Genomic DNA, 24310 nt, shown 5'->3' on the forward strand with positions numbered 1-24310 from the left:
AATAAACAACAAACAAGGAAGAAGTTTGTCTGAAATCTTTTGTAGCCTCTAAATAGAATTTTAGAGCACGGACTACGTCCAAATTGTGTAACAAACGTTCCTTCCTTGAAACTGGATTCGGACATAAAGAAGGAACAACTATCTCCTGGTTAATATTTTTGTTAGAAACAACCTTAGGAAGAAAACCAGGCTTAGTACGCAAAACCACCTTATCTGCATGGAACACCAGATAGGGCGGAGAACACTGCAGAGCAGATAACTCTGAAACTCTTCTAGCAGAAGAAATTGCAACCAAAAACAAAACTTTCCAAGATAGTAACTTAATATCTATGGAATGTAAAGGTTCAAACGGAACCCCTTGAAGAACTAGATTTAGACTCCAGGGAGGAGTCAAAGGTCTGTAAACAGGCTTGATCCTAACCAGAGCCTGAACAAATGCTTGAACATCTGGCACAGTTGCCAGTCTTTTGTGTAGTAAGACAGATAAAGCAGAGATCTGTCCCTTTAGAGAACTTGCAGATAATCCTTTCTCCAAACCTTCTTGTAGAAAGGAAAGAATCTTAGGAATTTTAATCTTATTCCATGGGAATCCTTTGGATTCACACCAACAGATATATCTTTTCCATATTTTATGGTAAATCTTTCTAGTTACCGGTTTTCTGGCCTGAACCAGAGTATCTATCACAGAATCTGAAAACCCACGCTTCGATAGAATCAAGCGTTCAATCTCCAAGCCGTCAGCTGGAGGGAGACCAGATTTGGATGTTCGAATGGACCCTGAACAAGAAGGTCCTGTCTCAAAGGTAGCTTCCATGGTGGAACCGATGACATATTCACCAGGTCTGCATACCAAGTCCTGCGTGGCCACGCAGGAGCTATCAAGATCACCGAGGCCCTCTCCTGATTGATCCTGGCTACCAGCCTGGGAATGAGAGGAAACGGTGGAAATACATAAGCTAGGTTGAAGGTCCAAGGTGCTACTAGTGCATCTACTAGAGTCGCCTTGGGATCCCTGGATCTGGACCCGTAGCAAGGAACCTTGAAGTTCTGACGAGACGCCATCAGATCCATGTCTGGAATGCCCCATAATTGGGTTATTTGGGCAAAGATCTCCGGGTGGAGTTCCCACTCCCCCGGATGGAATGTCTGACGACTCAGAAAATCTGCCTCCCAGTTTTCCACACCTGGGATGTGGATCGCAGACAGGTGGCAGGAGTGATCCTCCGCCCATTGAATTATTTTGGTCACTTCTTTCATCGCCAGGGAACTCCTTGTTCCCCCCTGATGATTGATATACGCAACAGTCGTCATGTTGTCTGATTGGAACCTTATGAATCTGGCCTTTGCTAGTTGAGGCCAAGCCCTGAGAGCATTGAATATCGCTCTCAGTTCCAGAATGTTTATCGGGAGAAGAGACTCTTCCCGAGACCATAGACCCTGAGCTTTCAGGGATTCCCAGACCGCGCCCCAGCCCACTAGACTGGCGTCGGTCGTGACAATGACCCACTCTGGTCTGCGGAAGCTCATTCCCTGGGACAGATGGTCCAGGGTCAGCCACCAACGGAGTGAATCTCTGGTCTTCTGATCTACTTGAATCATTGGAGACAAGTCTGTATAATCCCCATTCCACTGTTTGAGCATGCACAGTTGTAATGGTCTTAGATGAATTCGTGCAAAAGGAACTATGTCCATTGCTGCAACCATCAACCCTACTACTTCCATGCACTGCGCTATGGAAGGACGAGGAACAGAATGAAGAGCTTGACAAGAGCTTAGAAGTTTTGATTTTCTGACCTCTGTCAGAAAAATCCTCATTTCTAAGGAATCTATTATTGTTCCCAAGAAGGGAACTCTTGTCGACGGAGACAGAGAACTTTTTTCTATGTTCACCTTCCATCCGTGTGATCTGAGAAAGGCCAGAACGATGTCTGTATGAGCCTTTGCTTTTGACAGGGACGACGCTTGTATTAGAATGTCGTCCAAGTAAGGTACTACTGCAATGCCCCTCGGTCTTAGAACCGCTAGAAGGGACCCTAGCACCTTTGTGAAAATCCTTGGAGCAGTGGCTAACCCGAATGGGAGGGCCACAAACTGGTAATGCTTGTCCAGAAAAGCGAACCTTAGGAACTGATGATGTTCTTTGTGGATAGGAATATGTAGGTACGCATCCTTTAGATCCACGGTAGTCATAAATTGACTTTCCTGGATAGTGGGTAGAATCGTTCGAATGGTTTCCATCTTGAACGATGGTACCCTGAGAAATTTGTTTAGGATCTTCAAATCCAAAATTGGTCTGAAAGTTCCCTCTTTTTTGGGAACTACGAACAGATTGGAATAAAAACCCCTTCCTTGTTCCTTTATTGGAACTGGGTGTATCACTCCCATCTTGAACAGGTCTTCTACACAATGTAAGAATGCCTGTCTCTTTATTTGGTTTGAGGATAAGTGAGACATGTGGAACCTTCCCCTTGGGGGTAGTTCCTTGAATTCCAGGAGATAACCTTGAGAAACTATTTCTAGCGCCCAGGGATCCTGAACATCTCTTGCCCAAGCCTGAGCAAAGAGAGAGAGTCTGCCCCCCACTAGATCCGGTCCCGGATCGGGGGCTACTCCTTCATGATGTTTTGTTAGCAGCGGCAGGCTTCTTGGCCTGCTTACCCTTGTTCCAGCCTTGCATCGGTTTCCAGGCTGGTTTGGGTTGTGAGGCATTACCCTCTTGCTTAGAGGATGCAGAATTAGAGGCCGGTCCGTTCCTGAAATTGCGACAGGAACGAAAATTAGACTTATTTTTTGCCTTGAAAGACCTATCTTGTGGAAGGGCGTGGCCCTTTCCCCCAGTGATGTCTGAAATAATCTCTTTCAATTCTGGTCCAAATAGAGTTTTACCTTTGAAAGGGATGTTAAGCAATTTTGTCTTGGATGACACATCCGCTGACCAAGACTTTAGCCAAAGCGCTCTGTGCGCCACGATAGCAAACCCTGAATTTTTCGCCGCTAATCTAGCTAATTGCAAAGCGGCATCTAAAATAAAAGAGTTAGCCAATTTAAGTGCGTGAACTCTGTCCATAACCTCCTCATATGGAGTCTCTCTACTGAGCGACTTTTCTAGTTCCTCGAACCAGAACCACGCTGCTGTAGTGACAGGAACAATGCACGAAATGGGTTGTAGAAGGTAACCTTGCTGTACAAAAATCTTTTTAAGTAAACCTTCCAATTTTTTATCCATAGGATCTTTGAAAGCACAACTATCTTCGATAGGAATAGTAGTGCGTTTGTTTAGAGTAGAAACTGCCCCCTCAACCTTAGGGACTGTCTGCCATAAGTCCTTTCTGGGGTCGACCATAGGAAATAATTTCTTAAATATAGGGGGGGGAACAAAAGGTATGCCGGGCTTTTCCCACTCCTTACTTACTATGTCCGCCACCCGCTTGGGTATAGGAAAAGCGTCGGGGTGCACCGGAACCTCTAGGAACTTGTCCATCTTACATAATTTCTCTGGAATGACCAAGTTGTCACAATCATCCAGAGTAGATAACACCTCCTTAAGCAGTGTGCGGAGATGTTCTAATTTAAATTTAAATGTCACAACATCAGGTTCAGCTTGTTGAGAAATTTTTCCTGAATCTGAAATTTCTCCATCTGACAAAACCTCCCTCATGGCCCCTTCAGATTGGTGTGAGGGTATGACAGAACAATTATCATCAGCGCCCTCCTGCTCTTCAGTGTTTAAAACAGAGCAATCGCGCTTTCTCTGATAAGTAGGCATTTTGGATAAAATATTTGCTATGGAGTTATCCATTACAGCCGTTAATTGTTGCATGGTAATAAGCATGGGCGCACTAGATGTACTAGGGGCCACCTGCGTGGGCAAAACTGGTGTAGACACAGTAGGAGATGATGTAGTATCATGTTTACTCCCCTCATCTGAGGAATCATCTTGGGCAATTTCATTATCTGTGGCAGTACTGTCCTTACTTTGTTTGGACGATATGGCACAATTATCACATAAATTTAAATGGGGAGACACATTGGCTTTCATACATATAGAACATAGCTTATCTGAAGGTACAGACATGTTAAACAGGCTTAAACTTGTCAACAGAGCACAAAAAACGTCTTAAAACAAAACCGTTACTGTCTCTTTAAATTTTAAACAGAAAACACTTTATTACTGAATATGTGAAAAAGTATGAAGGAATTGTTCAAAAATTACCAAAATTTCACCACAGTGTCTTAAAGCATTAATAGTATTGCACACCAAATTTCAGAGCTTTAACCCTTAAAATAACGGAACCGGAGCCGTTTATAAATTTAACCCCTATACAGTCCCAGCTATAGTCTTTGCTGAGACCCAACCAAGCCCAGAGGGGAATACGATACCAATTGACGCCTTCTAGAAGCTTTTCCAGCAATTTTAAACACCAAAAAAACTCTTAACCATCTCCGTGGAGATGTTGCCTGTGCAACGGCAAAGAGAATGACTGGGGTGGGCGGAGCCTAGGAGGGACTATATGGCCAGCTTTGCTGGGACTCTTTGCCATTTCCTGTTGGGGAAGAGATATTCCCACAAGTAAGGATGACGCCGTGGACCGGACACACCAATGTTGGAGAAACAGCGTAAGTATCAGGGATAAACAGTATGACGCACACAGTTAACCCTGAAGGGGAGAAAAACATAAATTATGCTTACCAGATAATTTCCTTTCCTTCTGTATGAGGAGAGTCCACGGCTTCATTTCTTACTTGTGGGAAATACCGAACCTGGCCACCAGGAGGAGGCAAAGACACCCCAGCCAAAGGCTTAAATACCTCCGCCACTCCCCTCATCCCCCAGTCATTCTGCCAAGGTACAAAGGAACAGTAGGAGAAGGTATAAAGGGTGCCAGAAGAATAAACAAAACATTTTGGTCCGCCCAACGGAGAACACGGGCGGGGGCCGTGGACTTTCCTCATACAGAAGGAAATGATCTGGTAAGCATAATTTATGTTTTCCTTCTTAATATGAGAAGTGTCCACGGCTTCATCCCTTACTTGTGGGAAACTTATACCCAAGCTCTAGAGGACACTGTATGAAAAACGGGAGGGAAAAGGTGAGGCGGACCCTGAGGGCACCACAGCCTGCAAAACCATTCTCCCAAAAGCTGCTTCAGCTGAAGAAAAAACGTCAAACTTGTAAAATTTTGAAAAGGTATGTAAGGAGGACCAGGTAGCCGCCCTACAAATCTGCTCCATAGAGGCCTAATTCTTAAAGGCCGAAGAGAAAGCCACAGCTCTAGTTGAATGAGCCTTAATCCTCTGAGGAGGCTTATGTCCCGCTGTCTCATATGTTAAGCGAATAATACTCCTCAACCAAAAAGATAAGGAAATGGAAGAGGCCTTCTTCCCTTTATGCTTCCCAGAATAGACAACAAACAAAGAAGAAGTCTGTCTAAATTCCTTCATAGCTTGAAGATAGAACTTCAAAGCCCGAACCACATCCAAATTATGAAGTAACCGTTCCTTTCAAAGAAGAAGAATTAGGACACAAGGAAGGAACCACAATCTCCTGATTGATGTTGCGATCAGAAACCTTAGGGAGAAAACCTTACACAGCCTTATCAGCATGAAAAACTAGGTAAGGAGGCTCACATTACAGGGCAGCCATCTCAGAGACTCGCCGAAGCAATAGCCAGTAGAAAAAGAACCTTGCAAGACAGTAATTTAATGTCAACCACATGCATAGGCTCAAACGAAGCCCTCTGCAAAACTTTAAGAACTAGATTTAAACTCCAAGGATGAGCAGAAGATATAAACACAGGCCTGATTCTAGTCAGATCCTGAACAAAGGACTGAACATCAGAAAGCTCAGCGAGCCTCTTGTGCAATCAAACAGATAGAGCCGAAATCTATTCCTTTAGGGAGCTAGCAGAAAGGCCCTTTTCCAGACCATCCTGGAGGGAATCCACGATCTTCACACCAGAATATGTAGGACCTCCACACCTTATGATAGATGCGATGAGTGACCGGCTTTCGAGCTTGAATGAGAGTATCAATCACTCTGGGAAAAACCCAGAGGACTAAGCGTTCAACCTCCACGCAGTCAGCCGCAGAGAATCTAGATTTTGATGAACAAAAGGACCCTGCTCCAGCAGATCCCTGCAACAGGGTAACCTCCATGGAAAAGATACAGACATCCCCACCAGGTTCGCAAACCACATGGCCACGATGGAGCAATTAGTATTGCCGAATGTTACAGAAGCATTAGTTATTCTGTTGTGAAGAGCTTATTTCCCAGCAGCAATGCCTGAACCAGCAAGCCAGCGCCTAAGAAGGGCTCCAAGAAAACTGTAACAAGTTTCATTTCATAAAGAGTTAACTCTTTTTTTTCAGCTTTTAGAAACTATTGTCTAATCACCTCTGGAGCCAGACTGCTAATTGATAAGATGAACTTGTAAACTTGTTATCTTAAGTACTGTAATCCTATTGTGGCCTGTCAAAGGACAGTGCTCTCTATCTAAATGTGTGATGGGGGATTTTGTGCTTCCCCCCCTCTCCCCCTGGGAGTGCCCTGTGTGCATGTAACCTTAATAAAAAGCAGGCTGGGCATCCCAGTCCTGAGTTCTTGTTTGACCCTCAATCGCAGCGTTGACTCGTTTTTGTGGGCAGAAGGGTATCCTAGCTCTACTGCAGCTAAGGGAGATTATTCTATATTTGCGAGACTCATATAGAATACTATGGAAAGCAGCTTCTCCCCTCTTTAGCAATAGGGATCCAGGCTACTAAGCGGTCCATCTCTCAGCGAGACTAAGGGTAACCGTAACATTTGGCGGCAGCGGCGGGATTTTCCTGGATTTCCTAGGAGAGGTACAGAACGGATGGAGAGCGCTTACGAAAAATTGAAGCGTACAACCCTAAAGGATTTACTTGAAAGCAGAGGGGGGTACGCCAGCAACCGGCCGAGGAGAGAGCTGATCGCAGAATTGACCGAACTGGATCAGAGCTTCACAATGGCGGAAACACCGACCACGATTAGTGACGAAAAAACCAGGATTGTTCGGGAAAGGCTCTCATTATACGGGCCGAACCCCTCCATGGAATTGGTACAGCAGTTGATGGCGGAGGCGGACGAGGATATACGAGAGACTCGAGCCCACGAACTCAACCTAGCGAACGCACACCGCAATGCTGAAGCCCCGCAGGTAATCATCCCTGTCGAAAATGCTGGGAGGCCCAAGATACCCTATGCGGCATTTCGACCCTTCCTAGAGAGCAAGACAGGGATTGATGAATATTTGGCGGACTTCGAAAGGCAATGTGCCCTGCACCAGATTCCCAACAGAGAGTGGCCCACGATATTGTCTGGGAAACTATCCGGGCGAGCCCTGGAAGCCTTTCGTACTCTGGGTGCTGAGGAAGTGACACAGTATGAGCTAGTTAAGGAGACACTGTTGCGACGGTACGCTGTAACTCCGGACACGTATCGCCGACAGTTTCGGGGCACGGAAAAGAAGCCTAACGATACCCATATGGAATGGGCGCACCGAATGCGGAGAGCGGCAAATCACTGGCTGAGCGGAAGTAAAGCGGTGACTGGGGAGGAAATTTTACAATTGTTTCTCTTAGAACATTTTTATAATGGCATGGAACAGCAAGGGAAGGAATGGCTGCGAGACTGGCGGCCTTCTACCTTAGAAGAAGCAGCCAAATTGGCCGATGAACATTATGACTCCCGTCTTCACGAACCCATGAACTACCGAGCTCCAGCACGGGTCGAACCCAGAGAGGTTTACCGTGCACCCCCTCGTGCTGAATTCCGAGCCCCGGTGCCCACAGGGCCCGTCCGACACTCAGGACCACCCAATAACAGCTCTGAGCGTCCCAGACCGACTTGCCACCGATGCAAGCAACCAGGGCATTTCATGGCTAGCTGCCCCCTTAATACGCACCAGACACCCAGGAATTACAATTACCCCTCTGGGTCCTATCGTCCGGCCCGGGCCCTCTGTGTTAACCAAGAGGCCCCTATGGAGGGATATGTGGGGCCGCTTCACGAGGCAGACCCTGTATATGCTGCCTCAGATAACCGCCAGCACCATCGGCAGAGGGTATGGCTCGAGGGGCGATCTACCGAGGGATTGCGAGACACAGGGGCTACTATCACGCTGGTACAGAGTCATTTGGTGCCAGAGCACAAGCGATCCGGACAGACTGTGGCCGTTAGAGTGGCGGGGGGGGATGTGTACAAAATTCCAACAGCTAAAGTGCATCTTGATTGGGGAGCGGGAAAGGGGGCTGTGAACGTGGGCCTAATGGATAATTTACCTGCCGAAGTACTACTGGGCAACGATTTGGGCCCCATGACTTCTGCCTATGCTCCAGTATGCAACAACGAGGCGGACCCAGTGACTACACGGGCCCAAGCCCGGACGGAGCGAGAGCTCTCACCAGTGCGGGAGACACAGGTAAGACCTACCCCGACCTTGCCTGACAGGTTAGGCCCCATACCCTGGGACACCCCAGATGCCTTCGAGGCAGAGTCTAAGACTGACCCGACCTTACAAAAGTACCGGGAACGAGCAGAGACCGGAGGGGGCGGGGCAGATAACGAAACATTCTTATGGGAAAAAGGGAAACTATACCGCTGGACAGAGAAAAGGGGACAGCGTAGGCGACAGCTGGTAGTGCCCCACAAATACCGTCAAGAAATCCTTAAAATAGGCCACGACATCCCCTTAGCAGGCCACCTAGCCGTTACCCGTACCCTACACCGCATTACTCACACGTTCTTTTGGCCAGGGGTGCACGCTGACGTTAGAACTTACTGTAACACCTGCGATGTGTGTCAACGAGTAGGAAGGCGAGGCGATCACCCTAAAGCCCAGCTAGTAAATATGCCCATTGTAGAGGAACCCTTCAGCCGGGTTGCTATTGACCTAGTGGGACCACTGGCTACCCCTAGTCCCTCCGGTAAGCGATACATTCTTACCGTAGTGGACTACGCTACCAGGTACCCAGAGGCTGTCGCCCTATCCAACATACAAGCGGATACGGTAGCGAATGCACTAGTACAGGTGTTCTCCCGGGTAGGATTTCCAAAAGAAATCCTATCCGACCGAGGCACCCAATTTACGGCTGAATTGACCCAACAACTCTGGCAGGTTTGCAAAATTAAGTCCCTCCTAAGCTCCCCATACCACCCCCAGACGAACGGGCTGTGTGAGAGGTTCAATGGGACCCTCAAGCAAATGCTCAAGACGTTCACTCAGGAATACCGAGACTGGGAACGCTTCCTGCCGCACCTCCTATTTGCTTATCGGGAGGTGCCCCAGGAAACGACAGGGTTCTCTCCCTTCGAGTTGCTCTACGGAAGAAAGGTACGGGGACCCCTAAACCTGATCCGGGAGCACTGGGAGGGAGAGATGGAGGCTGACGGTGTCCCAATTGTGCCATACGTGCTGGAACTCAGGGACCGAATGGAGCAATTAGCCTAATCCGTGCGGGCTAATCTCCAGTTGGCCCAGAGAAGACAGAAAGTATGGTACGATCGGGGGGCCCGAAAGAGAATCTTCACCATAGGACAAAAGGTGTTAGTACTTAAGCCGGTGAAGACAGACAAATTGCAGGCGTCCTGGCAGGGTCCCTACCAGATCGTAGAGAAAAGGGGAGACACCACTTATGTGATAGCTAGCTGCCACGACAACAATCTTAGAAAGACATTCCATGTAAACATGCTCAAGGAATATTTTGAGCGACCAGAGAACGTGACGGCCGTATGTTGTTCCCCTCAGGAAGACCCCGACAGTTTACCCATTCCAGACCTATTAGAAAAGAGCCTCCCCACAGGTATAGTGGCGCAGGTTCAGATAGGGGACCGACTTAGCCCCACTGAAAGGGAGCAGCTCAACCAACTCCTCCAGTCCAAACACCTCACCTTCTCCCCGAAGCCAGGGTACACTACTTTAACCACCCACCAGGTAGATACTCCGGGACAAGCTCCCTTGCGCCAGGCTCCGTACCGAATCCCCGAAGCAGTTAGGACAGGAATGAAGAAGGAGATCGATGAGATGCTCCAGCTCAGGGTAATTGAGCCCTCTGATAGTCCCTGGGCCTCCCCAGTTGTCTTGGTGCCCAAGAAAGATGGGACCACCCGGTTCTGCATAGACTATCGGAGGCTCAATGAAAATACCGTGACGGACGCTTACCCTATGCCCAGGGTAGACGAGCTACTCGATCGTATAGCCAGGGGAAATTACCTGACCACTATTGACCTCTGCAAAGGTTACTGGCAGATTCCCCTGGCCCCGGAGGCTATCCCCAAGTCGGCATTCGTCACCCCATTCGGCTTATATCAGTTTAGGGTAATGCCGTTTGGGATGAAGAATGCCCCAGCTACATTCCAGCGCTTGGTGGATAGGCTCCTGGATGGCTTCCAGAGTTTTGCTTGCGCCTACCTGGACGACATAGCGATCCACAGTGAGTCCTGGGAGGACCACTTAGCTCATGTGGGAATGGTTCTGGATCAGATCCGGGCTGCTGGCCTGACTCTGAAGCCAGAAAAATGCCACTTTGGGATGGCCGAGGTACAGTACCTGGGTCACCGGGTGGGGTGTGGAAAGCAGCGACCAGAGCCGGCCAAAATAGAAGCTGTCGCCAATTGGCCCACCCCCATCACTAAGACTCAGGTCCTAGCCTTCCTGGGCACGGCAGGGTACTATAGACGGTTCGTACCAGACTACAGCACACTTGCCAAACCCCTGACTGACTTGACCAAGAAGAACTTACCTCGACAGGTCCTGTGGTCTCCCCACTGTGAAACGGCTTTCCAGGCTCTCAAAAATGCTCTAATTAACGCTCCTGTCTTGGCGGCCCCAGCCCTTAACAAACGTTTTATCGTCCATACAGATGCTTCCATGTTCGGGCTGGGAGCTGTCCTCAGCCAAGTAGGCGAAGATGGAGGGGAGCATCCAGTTGCCTACATCAGCCGGAAGCTCCTGCCCCGCGAAGTCAGCTATGCAGCGGTCGAAAAGGAGTGTTTGGCTTTGGTGTGGGCATTAAAGAAATTGACTCCCTATTTATATGGTCAGGAGTTCACTCTGGTCACCGACCATAACCCGTTGGTGTGGCTGAACCGGGTCTCTGGAGATAACGGCAGGCTATTACGTTGGAGCTTATCGTTGCAAACCTTCAATTTCACCATTACTTACAGACCTGGGAAACAGAATGGCAACGCCGACGGGTTGTCCAGACAAACCGACCTCAGCCCCGCATAACCAGCGGTCTGGACAGCCTTAGTCTGCCCCGAAAAGGGGTCAGACCGTGTCTGCCAGAGTGTTCCACAGAAAGGGAGCAATGTTACAGAAGCATTAGTTATTCTGTTGTGAAGAGCTTATTTCCCAGCAGCAATGCCTGAACCAGCAAGCCAGCGCCTAAGAAGGGCTCCAAGAAAACTGTAACAAGTTTCATTTCATAAAGAGTTAACTCTTTTTTTTCAGCTTTTAGAAACTATTGTCTAATCACCTCTGGAGCCAGACTGCTAATTGATAAGATGAACTTGTAAACTTGTTATCTTAAGTACTGTAATCCTATTGTGGCCTGTCAAAGGACAGTGCTCTCTATCTAAATGTGTGATGGGGGATTTTGTGCTTCCCCCCCTCTCCCCCTGGGAGTGCCCTGTGTGCATGTAACCTTAATAAAAAGCAGGCTGGGCATCCCAGTCCTGAGTTCTTGTTTGACCCTCAATCGCAGCGTTGACTCGTTTTTGTGGGCAGAAGGGTATCCTAGCTCTACTGCAGCTAAGGGAGATTATTCTATATTTGCGAGACTCATATAGAATACTATGGAAAGCAGCTTCTCCCCTCTTTAGCAATAGGGATCCAGGCTACTAAGCGGTCCATCTCTCAGCGAGACTAAGGGTAACCGTAACACCGAAGCTTGCTCCTGTTTGATACGGGCCACTAGCCGAGGAAGAAGAGGTAACGGTGGAAAAATGTAAACTAGATTGAGCCTCCAAGGTACTGCTAATGCCTCTATTATCTCAGCCTGAGGATCCCTGAACCGCAACCCATATCTGGGTAGCTTGGTATTAAGCCGGGACCCATAAAATCTATCTCCGGCATCCCCATCTGTTGCAAATCTCCGCAAACACCTCGGGGTGGAGAGACCATTCCCCCGGATGAAAGGATTGTCTGCTGAGGAAATCAGCAACCCAGTTGTCCACACCCGGAATGTGGATCACTGACAGTGAGCAGTTGTGGGCCTCCGCTCATTCCAGAATCCGAGATACTTCACAAATTGTTAGGGAGCTCCTTGTTCCCCCCTGATGGTTGATGTAAGCACTGAGGTTATGTTGTCTGATTGTAATCTGATAAATTGTGACAAACCCAGAAGAGGCCAAGCCTTCAGAGCATTAAAGATCACTCTAAGTTCCAAAATGTTGATCGTGAGGAGAGATACCTCTTGAGTCCACAGGCCCTTTGCCTTCCTGGCACCCCGAACAGCTCCCCATCCTGATAGACTTGCGTCCATAGTCACAATCTCCAGAGCAGAGCCACCAAGAGAGCGATTCTCTCGACCGGTTGTCCAGAGAAATCTGTTGCGACAGATCTGAGTGTTCACAGTTCCACTGATTTTAGCATGCACAGCTAAAGGTGTCTGAGATGGAATCTGGCGAATGGAATGATGTCTATGCTGGACACCATGAGCCTAATTACCTTCATACACCGGGCCACAGAGGGCCTTAAGGAGGTCTGTAGGGCAAGACAATTGGAAGTTATTTTGTAACGTCTCTGGTCTGTAAGAAATATCCTCATGGATATTGAGTCTATCATCGTACCCAAGAATTCCACCCTGGTACTGGGAACAAGGGAACTCTTTTCTAAGTTTATCTTCCATCCATGAGATCGAAGGAGAAGAAGAAGAGCTTTTGAATGGTCCTCTGCCAGCCAAAAGGATGGTGCCTGAACCAGGATGTCGTCTAAGTATGGCTCTACTGCTATACCTCTGGTTCTCGCCACTGCGAGCAGAGCCCCCAGAAACTTCATAAAGACTCTTGGGGCAGTAGCTAGACCAAATGAAAGTGCTACAAACTGGAAGTGCTGGTCCAGGAAAGCAAATCTTAGGAACTTGAAGTGTTTCCTGTGGATTGGAACGTGAAGGTAAGCATCCTTCAAGTCTATCATGGTCATGAACTGTCCTTCTTAAACTAAGGGCAGAATGGACCTTACCGTCTCCATCGTAAACAATGGGACCGACAGGAACTTGTTTAAGCACTTCAGGTCCAGAATCGGGCGAAAAGTTCCCTCCTTCTTTTGGACCACAAAAAGGTTTGAGCAGTACTCCAGACCTCTCTCTGCTAGAGGTACCGGTATAATTACTCCGAGGGAGGAGGGATCCTTCACGCATCCTAGAAAAGCCTCTTGTTTTTCTGGTCTTGAAGACAGGTTTGACAAGAGGAATCTGCCCCTGGGTGGATGAGATTTGAAACCTATCCTGTATCCCTGAGCGATGACCTCCAGGACCCAAAGGTCTTGCATGTCCCCCAGCCAAGCCTCCAAAAAAAGAGATAGTCTACCCCAACATGATCCAGAGACGGATCAGGGGCCGCCCCGTCATGCCGACTTCGGTTCAGAGGGCTTATTGTTCTGCTTGGATTTATTCCAAGACTGAGTCGTTTCCAAGTTCCCTTGGACTGTTCAGGCTTTGCGAAGGGCTGCTGGTGTTGGAATTTAATCGAACAAAAGGAACGAAAATTAGGACCTTGTCCCTTAGGTTTGTTCTTATCCTGCGGTAAAAAGGCACCTTTGCCTCCAGTGACCGTGGATATAATTGAGTCCAGGCCTGGACTGAAAATAATTTTCCCCTTAAATGGAAGGGAAAGAAGTCTAGATTTAGAAGTCATGTCTGCAGACCAAGACTTCAGCCAGAGTGCCCTACAGGCTTATACAGAAAAACCTGACGCCTTGGCATTCAGGCGAATAATCGGCATATTTGCATCACAAATAAAAGAATTAGCTACCCTCAAGGCCTTAATTCTTTCCTGGATCGTGTCAAGGGCACCTTCCACCACGATCAATTCAGATAAAGAGTCGCACCAATAAGTAGCGGCTCCGGCCACCACAGCGACCGCTGCTGCCAGTTAATACAAATATCCCGTGTGCTGAAACATTTTTCTCAACAGAGTTTCTAGCTTCTTATCCATGGGCTCTTTAAACGATGAACTATCCTTAAGAGGGATAGTAGTGAGTTTAGCAAGCGTGGAGATAGCGCCATCCACCTTAGGTACGGAACCTCACAACTCCAATTGAGAGTCCGGAACCGGGAATAATTTCTTAAAAGAAGAAGGGGAACAAGAAGAACCAAGTCTTTCCCATTCATTCTTAATAATATTCACCATCTGTACGGGAACCGGGAAAGTCTGTGGTACAACCCTGTCCTCGTAGACCTTATCTAGTTTAGGAATACAAGGTTCCTCAGGTAATTTAGGTTCTGGAACCTCTAAAGTAGCCAAAACTTCCTTTAACAGAAAATGTAAGTGTTCAATCCTAAATCTAAAGATTGTTTCCTACGCAGCTTGAGGTTTAGAGGCAGCAGATTCCGACCCAGAAAGAGCATCCTCTAAAGTATCAGAGGCATCTTCATCAGCGGATAATCTTGAATCAGATAAATCCAACAAGTTAGTAGATGACCCCTGGGAAGGATAGCAATATTTGACCTTTCGCTTACGCTTAGCGGGGCGAGGTAAAGCACTGAAAGCCGCAGACACTGCAGTTTGTAGCTGTTCAGTAAAGTCTGGCGGTAAGAGGGCCCCTCCAGAAGGAGGATTAGCAGTGCAATGGGAAGCTGCATGTGTAATAGGAGATAACTGCAGGGAACGCACCTCACAGGATGGAGACTCCTCAGAGGTGGACGGCTCAGTGATACTAAACATCTTGGTTTTCTTAGATATAATTACTTTATCAAGGCATGTGGAACATAATTGAGCAGACGGATATACCGTAGCCTCCTCACAATATACAGGAATTAGACTTAGGAAAACTTACAGAAGCACAGGAATCAAGCTCTAATGATTAGATGCCTTATCACCTCCACAGTCCTGAGAACCTTCCTACACACTGACAATGTTACACCAGTACAGGAAACAAGCTCTGATTAGATGCCTTATCACCTGCACCGTCCTTAGAACCTTCCTACACACTGAGAATGTTACAGCAGCACAGGAACCAAGCTCTGATGATTAGATGCCTTATCACCTCCACCTGTCCTGAGAACCTTCCTACTCACTGAGAATGTTACAGCAGCACAGGAACCAGGCTCTGATGATTAGATGCCTTATCACCTGCACCTGTCCTGAGAACCTTCCTACTCACTAACAATGTTACAGCAGCACAGGAATCAAGCTCTGATGATTAGATGCCTTATCACCTGCACCGTCCTGAGAACCTTCCTACTGACTGAGAATGTTACAGCAGCACAGGAACCAAGCTCTGATGATTAAATGCCTTATCACCTCCACCGTCCTGAGAACCTTCCTACTCACTGACAATGCTACAGCAGCACAGGAACCAAGCTCTGATGATTAAATGCCTTATCACCTGCACCATCCTGAGAACCTTCCTACTCACTGACAATGTTACAGCAGCACAGGAACCAGGCTCTGATGATTAAATGCCTTATGACATCCATCTGTCCTGAGAACCTTCCTACTCACTGACAATGTTACGGCAGCACAGGAACCAAGCTCTGATGATTAGATGCTTTATAACCTGCACCTGTCCTGAGAACCTACCTACTCATTGAGACTGTTACAGCAGCACATTAACCAAGCTCTGATGATTAGATGCCTTATCACCTCCACCTGTCCTGAGAACCTTCCTACTCACTGAGAATGTTACAGCAGCACAGGAACCAGGCTCTGATGATTAGATGCCTTATCACCTCCACCTGTCCTGAGAACCTTCCTACTCCCTGAGAATGTTACAGCAGCACAGGAACCAGGCTCTGATGATTAGATGCCTTATCACCATCACCGTCCTGAGAACCTTCCTACTCACTACCAATGTTACAGCAGCACAGGAACCAGGCTCTGATGATTAGATGCCTTATCACCTGCACCTGTCCTGAGAACCTTCCTACTCACTAACAATGTTACAGCAGCACAGGAATCAAGCTCTGATGATTAGATGCCTTATCACCTGCACCGTCCTGAGAACCTTCCTACTGACTGAGAATGTTACAGCAGCACAGGAACCAAGCTCTGATGATTAAATGCCTTATCACCTCCACCGTCCTGAGAACCTTCCTACTCACTGACAATGCTACAGCAGCACAGGAACCAAGCTCTGATGATTAGATGCTTTATCACCTCCACCATCCTGAGAACCTTCCTACTCACTGACAATGTTACAGCAGCACAGGAACCAGGCTCTGATGATTAAATGCCTTATGACATCCATCTGTCCTGAGAACCTTCCTACTCACTGACAATGTTACAGCAGCACAGGAACCAAGCTCTGATGATTAGATGCTTTATAACCTGCACCTGTCCTGAGAACCTACCTACTCATTGAGACTGTTACAGCAGCACATTAACCAAGCTCTGATGATTAGATGCCTTATCACCTCCACCTGTCCTGAGAACCTTCCTACTCACTGAGAATGTTACAGCAGCACAGGAACCAGGCTCTGATGATTAGATGCCTTATCACCTCCACCTGTCCTGAGAACCTTCCTACTCCCTGAGAATGTTACAGCAGCACAGGAACCAGGCTCTGATGATTAGATGCCTTATCACCATCACCGTCCTGAGAACCTTCCTACTCACTACCAATGTTACAGCAGCACAGGAACCAGGCTCTGATGAGTAGATGCCTTATCACCTCCACCGTCCTGAGAACCTTCCTACACACTGAGAATGTTACAGCAGTACAGGAACCAAGCTCTGATGATTAGATGCCTTATCACCTGCACCTGTCCTGAGAACCTTCCTACTCACTGAGAATGTTACAGCAGCACAGGAACCAGGCTCTGATGATTAGATGCCTTATCACCTCCACCTGTCCTGAGAACCTTCCTACTCACTGACAATGTTACAGCAGCACAGGAACCAAGCTCTGATGATTAGATGCCTTATCACCTCTATCTGTGCTGAGAACCTTACTACTCACTGACAATGTTACAGCAGCACAGGAACCAAGCTCTGATGATTAGATGCCTTATCACCTCCACCTGTCCTGAGAACCTTCCTACTCACTGAGAATGTTACAGCAGCACAGGAACCAGGCTCTGATGATTAGATGCCTTATCACCTCCACCTGTCCTGAGAACCTTCCTACTCACTGAGAATGTCACAGCAGCACAGGAACCAGGCTCTGATGATTAGATGCCTTATCACCATCACCGTCCTGAGAACCTTTCTACTCACTACCAATGTTACAGCAGCACAGGAACCAGGCTCTGATGATTAGATGTCTTATCACCTGCAACAGCATGAGAACCTTCCTACTCACTGAGAATGTTACACCAGCACAGGAACCAGGCTCTGATGATTAGATGCCTTATCACCTCCACCTGTCCTGAGAACCTTCCTACTCACTGAGATTGTTACAGCAGCAGAGGAACCAAGCTCTGATGACCAGAAGCCTTATCACCTGCAACAGCCTGAGAACCTTCCTACTCACTGAGACTGTTACAACGGAAGAGGAACCAGGCTATGATGAATAGATGCCTTATCACCTGCACCTGTCCTGAGAACCTTCCTACTCATTGAGACTGTTAGAGCAGCAGAGGAATCAGGTTCTGATGCTTAGATGCCTTATCACCTGCACCTGTCCTGAGAACCTTCCTACTCGCTGAGACTGTTACAGCGGAAGAGGAACCAAGCTCTGAATATTAGATGCCTTATCACATCCACAATTCTGAGAAGCTTCCTACTCACTGAGAATGTTACAGCAGCACAGGAACCAAGCTCTGATTCTGGGTATTGGCATTAGAGTAATAGAGAGTTGTATCTCTATAAACACCTCTGTTTCCAGAACCTTCCTACTCACTGACAATGTTACAGCAGCACAGGAACCAAGCTCTGATGATTAGATGCCTTATCACCTGCACCTGTCCTGAGAACCTTCCTACTCACTGAGAATGTTACAGCAGTACAGGAACAAAGCTCTGATGATTAGATGCCTTATCACCTCCACGTGTCCTGAGAACCTTCCTACTCACTGAGATTGTTACAGCAGCAGAGGAACCAAGCTCTGATGATCAGAAGCCTTATTACCTGCAACAGCCTGAGAACCTTCCTACTCACTGACAATGTTACAGCAGCACAAGAACCAAGCTCTGATGATTAGATGCCTTATCACCTGCACCTGTCCTGAGAATCTTCCTACTCACTGAGACTGTTACAACAGAAGAGGAACCAGGCTCTGATGATTAGATGCCTTATCACCTGCACCTGTCCTGAGAACCTTCCTACTCATTGAGACTGTTAGAGCAGCAGAGGAATCAGGCTCTGATGCTTAGATGCCTTATCACCTGCACCTGTCCTGAGAACCTTCCTACTCACTGAGACTGTTACAGCAGCACAGGAACCAAGCTCTGAAGATCAGATGCCTTATCACCTCCACCTGTCCTGAGAACCTTCCTGCACACCAACAATTTTACACCAGCACAGGAACCAGGCTCTGATGATTAGATGCCTTATCACATCCACAATCCTGAGAAGCTTCCTACTCACTGAGAATGTTACACCAGCACAGGAACCAAGCTCTGATGATTAGATGCCTTATCACATCCACAATCCTGAGAAGCTTCCTACTCAATAAGAATGTTACAGCAGCATAGGAACCAAGCTCTGATGAACAGATGCCTTATTACCTGCACCGTCCTGAGAACCTTCCAACTCACTGACAATGTTACAGCAGCACAGGAACCAGGCTCTGATGATTAGATGCCTTATCACCTCCACCTGTCCTGAGAACCTTTCTACATGCTGACAATGTTACAGCAGCACAGGAACCAAGCTCTGATGATTAGATGCCTTACCACCTGCACCTGTCCTGAGAACCTTCCTACTCACTGAGACTGTTACAGCAGCAGAGGAAACAAGCTCTGAAGATCAGATGCCTTATCACCTCCACCTGTCCTGAGAACCTTTCTACATGCTGACAATGTTACAGCAGCACAGGAACCAAGCTCTGATGATTAGATGCCCTATCACCTGCACCTGTCCTGAGAACCTTCCTGCACACCAACAATTTTACACCAGCACAGGAACCAGGCTCTGATGATTAGATGCCTTATCACATCCACAATCCTGAGAAGCTTCCTACTCACTGAGAATGTTACAGCAGCACAGGAACCAAGCTCTGATGATCAGATGCCTTATTACCTGCACCGTCCTGAGAACCTTCCTACTCACTGACAATGTTACAGCAGCACAGGAACCAAGCTCTGATGATTAGATGCCTTATCACCTGCAACAGCCTGAGAACCTTCCTACTCACTGACAATGTTACAGCAGCACAAGAACCAAGCTCTGATGATTAGATGCCTTATCACCTGCACCTGTCCTGAGAACCTTCCTACTCACTGAGACTGTTAGAGCAGCAGAGGAATCAGGCTCTGATGCTTAGATGCCTTATCACCTGCACCTGTCCTGAGAACCTTCCTACTCACTGAGACTGTTACAGCGGAAGAGGAACCAGGCTCTGATGATTAGATGCCTTATCACCTGCACCTGTCCTGAGAACCTTCCTACTCACTGAGACAGTTACAGCAGCAGAGGAACCAGGCTCTGATGATTAGATGCTTTATCAACTGCACCTGTCCTGAGAAGCTTTCTACTCACTGACAATGTTACAGCAGCACAGGAACCAAGCTCTGATGATTAGATGCCTTATCACATCCACAATTCTGAGAAGCTTCCTACTCACTGAGAATGTTACAGCAGCACAGGAACCAAGCTCTGATGATCAGATGCCTTATCCCATCCATAATCCTGAGAAGCTTCCAACTCACTGAGAATGTTACACCAGCACAGGAACCAAGCTCTGATGATTAGATGCCTTATCACATCCACAATCCTGAGAAGCTTCCTACTCAATAAGAATGTTACAGCAGCATAGGAACCAAGCTCTGATGAACAGATGCCTTATTACCTGCACCGTCCTGAGAACCTTCCAACTCACTGACAATGTTACAGCAGCACAGGAACCAGGCTCTGATGATTAGATGCCTTATCACTTCCACCTGTCCTGAGAACCTTTCTACATGCTGACAATGTTACAGCAGCACAGGAACCAAGCTCTGATGATTAGATGCCTTATCACCTGCACCTGTCCTGAGAACCTTCCTACTCACTGAGACTGTTACAGCAGCAGAGGAAACAAGCTCTGAAGATCAGATGCCTTATCACCTCCACCTGTCCTGAGAACCTTCCTACTCACTAAGACTGTTACAGCAGCATAGGAACAAACTCTGATGATTAGATGCCTTATCACCTGCACCTGTCCTGAGAACCTTCCTACACACCAACAATGTTACACCAGCACAGGAACCAGGCTCTGATGATTAGATGCCTCATCACATCCACAATCCTGAGAAGCTTCCTACTCACTGAGACTGTTACAGCAGCAGAGGAAACAAGCTCTGAAGATCAGATGCCTTATCACCTCCACCTGTCCTGAGAACCTTCCTACTCACTAAGACTGTTACAGCAGCATAGGAACAAACTCTGATGATTAGATGCCTTATCACCTGCACCTGTCCTGAGAACCTTCCTACACACCAACAATGTTACACCAGCACAGGAACCAGGCTCTGATGATTAGATGCCTCATCACATCCACAATCCTGAGAAGCTTCCTACTCACTGAGAATGTTACAGCAGCACAGGAACCAAGCTCTGATGATCAGATGCCTTATTACCTGCACCGTCCTGAGAACCTTACTACTCACTGACAATGTTACAGCAGCACAGGAACCAAGCTCTGATGATTAGATGCCTTATCACCTGCAACAGCCTGAGAACCTTCCTACTCACTGACAATGTTACAGCAGCACAAGAACCAAGCTCTTATGATTAGATGCCTTATCACCTGCACCTGTCCTGAGAACCTTCCTACTCACTGAGACTGTTACAACGGAAGAGGAACCAGGCTCTGATGATTAGATGCCTTATCACCTGCACCTGTCCTGAGAACCTTCCTACTCATTGAGACTGTTAGAGCAGCAGAGGAATCAGGCTCTGATGCTTAGATGCCTTATCACCTGCACCTGTCCTGAGAACCTTCCTACTCACTGAGACTGTTACAGCGGAAGAGGAACCAGGCTCTGATGATTAGATGCCTTATCACCTGCACCTGTCCTGAGAACCTTCCTACTCACTGAGACTGTTACAGCAGCAGAGGAACCAGGCTCTGATGATTAGATGCTTTATCAACTGCACCTGTCCTGAGAAGCTTTCTACTCACTGACAATGTTACAGCAGCACAGGAACCAAGCTCTGATGATTAGATGCCTTATCACATCCACAATTATGAGAAGCTTCCTACTCACTGAGAATGTCACAGCAGCACAGGAACCAAGCTCTGATGAGCAGATGCCTTATCCCATCCATAATCCTGAGAAGCTTCCTACTCACTGAGAATGTTACACCAGCACAGGAACCAAGCTCTGATGATTAGATGCCTTATCACATCCACAATCCTGAGAAGCTTCCTACTCAATAAGAATGTTACAGCAGGATAGGAACCAAGCTCTGATGAACAGATGCCTTATTACCTGCACCGTCCTGAGAACCTTCCAACTCACTGACAATGTTACAGCAGCACAGGAACCAGGCTCTGATGATTAGATGCCTTATCAACTGCACCGTCCCGAGAACCTTCCTACTCATTGAGAATGTTACAGCAGCACATGAACAAAGCTCTGATGATTAGATGCCTTATCACCTCCACCTGTCCTGAGAACCTTTCTACATGCTGACAATGTTACAGCAGCACAGGAACCAAGCTCTGATGATTAGATGCCTTATCACCTGCACCTGTCCTGAGAACCTTCCTACTCACTGAGACTGTTATAGCAGCAAAGGAACCAAGCTCTGAAGATCAGATGCCTTATCACCTCCACCTGTCCTGAGAACCTTCCTACTCACTAAGACTGTTACAGCAGCATAGGAACAAACTCTGATGATTAGATGCCTTATCACCTCCACCTGTCCTGAGAACCTTCCTACACACCAACAATGTTACACCAGCACAGGAACCAGGCTCTGATGATTAGATGCCTTATCACATCCACCTGTCCTGAGAACCTTCCTACTCACTGAGAATGTTACAGCAGCACAGGAACCAAGCTCTGATGATTAGATGCCTTATCACATCCACAATCCTGAGAAGCTTCCTACTCACTGAGAATGTTACAGCAGCACAGGAACCAAGCTCTGATGATCAGATGCCTTATTACCTGCACCGTCCTAAGAACCTTCCTACTCACTGACAATGTTACAGCAGCACAGGAACCAAGCTCTGATGATTAGATGCCTTATCACCTGCAACGTCCTGAGAACCTTTCTACTCACTGAGAATGTTACAGCAGCACATGAACCAAGCTCTGATGATAAGATGCCTTATCACCTGCACCGTCCTGAGAACCTTTCTACTCACTGAGAATGTTACAGCAGCACAGGAACCGATTATACACAGAAAAAGTGTGATAATAAGTGAGCAAAAAACAATAGCACGCCTGCACTGCCGGTAAGCACTAAAGCTAAAACCCGAAGGTAACAAGAATGTGACGTAAAACATACTGTGCATAGATCAGAAGCAACTTCTGAGCATGTTGAAAGAGCTAAATTTAAATGTAGTTTTTGTAAAAGTGCCCAAAAGTGATAGAAATTGCTAGTAAAAGGTCTACGAATATATATCCACTGACTACGTGAATCATACTATTAGCCGGTGGGCTTCTAAGATGCAGGTACTTACCAATCAGCACCTCTGTCCACTGGGTTTACTTCAGCTGCAGCAATTTGTTTTCAGCAGACCAGCCCATACTACCCAGTGCATGCACATTGTCCACATTTTAACTGTGGAGGGCTGTGAAACCTTCAAGGAGCAGTTCACTGTAGACCAGGGGAATGGTGGACAAGTGCACATTTTACCTGGGAAGGACTGTGGACCCACAAGGAGAGGCTCACTGTAGACCAGGGGATTTGTCGACAAGTGCACATTTCACCTGGGGAGGGCTGTGAATCCACCAGGAACAGCGCACTGTAGACCAGGGGATTGGTGGACAAGTGTCCATTTCACCTGGGGAGGGCTGTGGATCCACAAGGAGAAGCTCACTGTAGACCAGGGGATTGATGGTCAAGTGCACATTTTACTTAGGAAGGACTGTGGACCCACAAGGAGAGGCTCACTGTAGACCAGGGGATTTGTCGACAAGTGCACATTTCACCTGGGGAGGGCTGTGGATCCACAAGGAGAAGCTCACTGCAGACCAGGGGATTGGTGGACAAGTGCACATTTCACTTGGGGAGGGCTGTGGATCCTACAAGGAGCAGCTCACTGTAGACCAGGGGATTGGTGGACAAGTGCACATTTCACTTGGGGAGAGCTGTGGATCCACAAGGAGCAGCTCACTGTAGACCAGGGGATTGGTGGACAAGTGCACATTTCACCTGGGGAGGGCTGTGGATCCACAAGGAGAAGCTCACTGCAGACCAGGGGATTGGTGGACAAGTGCACATTTCACTTGGGGAGGGCTGTGGATCCTACAAGGAGCAGCTCACTGTAGACCAGGGGATTGGTGGACAAGTGCACATTTCACTTGGGGAGAGCTGTGGATCCACAAGGAGCAGCTCACTGTAGACCAGGGGATTGGTGTACAAGTGCACATTTCACTTGGGGAGGGCTGTGGATCCCACAAGGAGCAGCTCACTGTAGACCAGGAGATTGGTGGACAAGTGCACATTTCACTTGGGGAGGGCTGTGGATCTCACAAGGAGCAGCTCACTGTAGACCAGGGGATTGGTGGACAAGTGCACATTTCACTTGGGGAGGGCTGTGGATCCCACAAGGAGCAGATCACTGTAGACCAAGGGATTGGTGGACAAGTGCACATTTCCCCTGGGAGACCTTTCTTCACTGCCTGTATGATAACACCTTGTCTGCCCATCTGAATGGCCGGTTACTTCAAAGTGGAAATGATCAGTTAGAGGATTCACTTTCAAATAATGAGAAGATCCTGCATTTCACTTTCACCTCACTCCTCATCAAGGAGACAATATGACTGAGGATCATGGGAAGTGGAAATGATTTAAAGCTCTGGTGTGTTG

General features: G+C 47.6%; 1 protein-coding gene across 1 annotated transcript in view; it reads right to left on the reverse strand.

Annotated features, from left to right (window-relative positions):
• The window catches only part of LOC128650466 (non-lysosomal glucosylceramidase), a 197318-nt gene that overhangs the window by 8088 nt on the left and 164920 nt on the right, over positions 1-24310 (reverse strand). Inside the window, exon 12 of the mRNA XM_053704419.1 lies at positions 4600-4658. Coding sequence (XP_053560394.1) covers positions 4600-4658 — 59 coding nt within the window. The remainder of the gene's footprint in view (positions 1-4599; positions 4659-24310) is intronic.

Source organism: Bombina bombina, chromosome 2 (genome assembly GCF_027579735.1).
Source record: "Bombina bombina isolate aBomBom1 chromosome 2, aBomBom1.pri, whole genome shotgun sequence".
Lineage (NCBI taxonomy): Eukaryota > Metazoa > Chordata > Amphibia > Anura > Bombinatoridae > Bombina > Bombina bombina.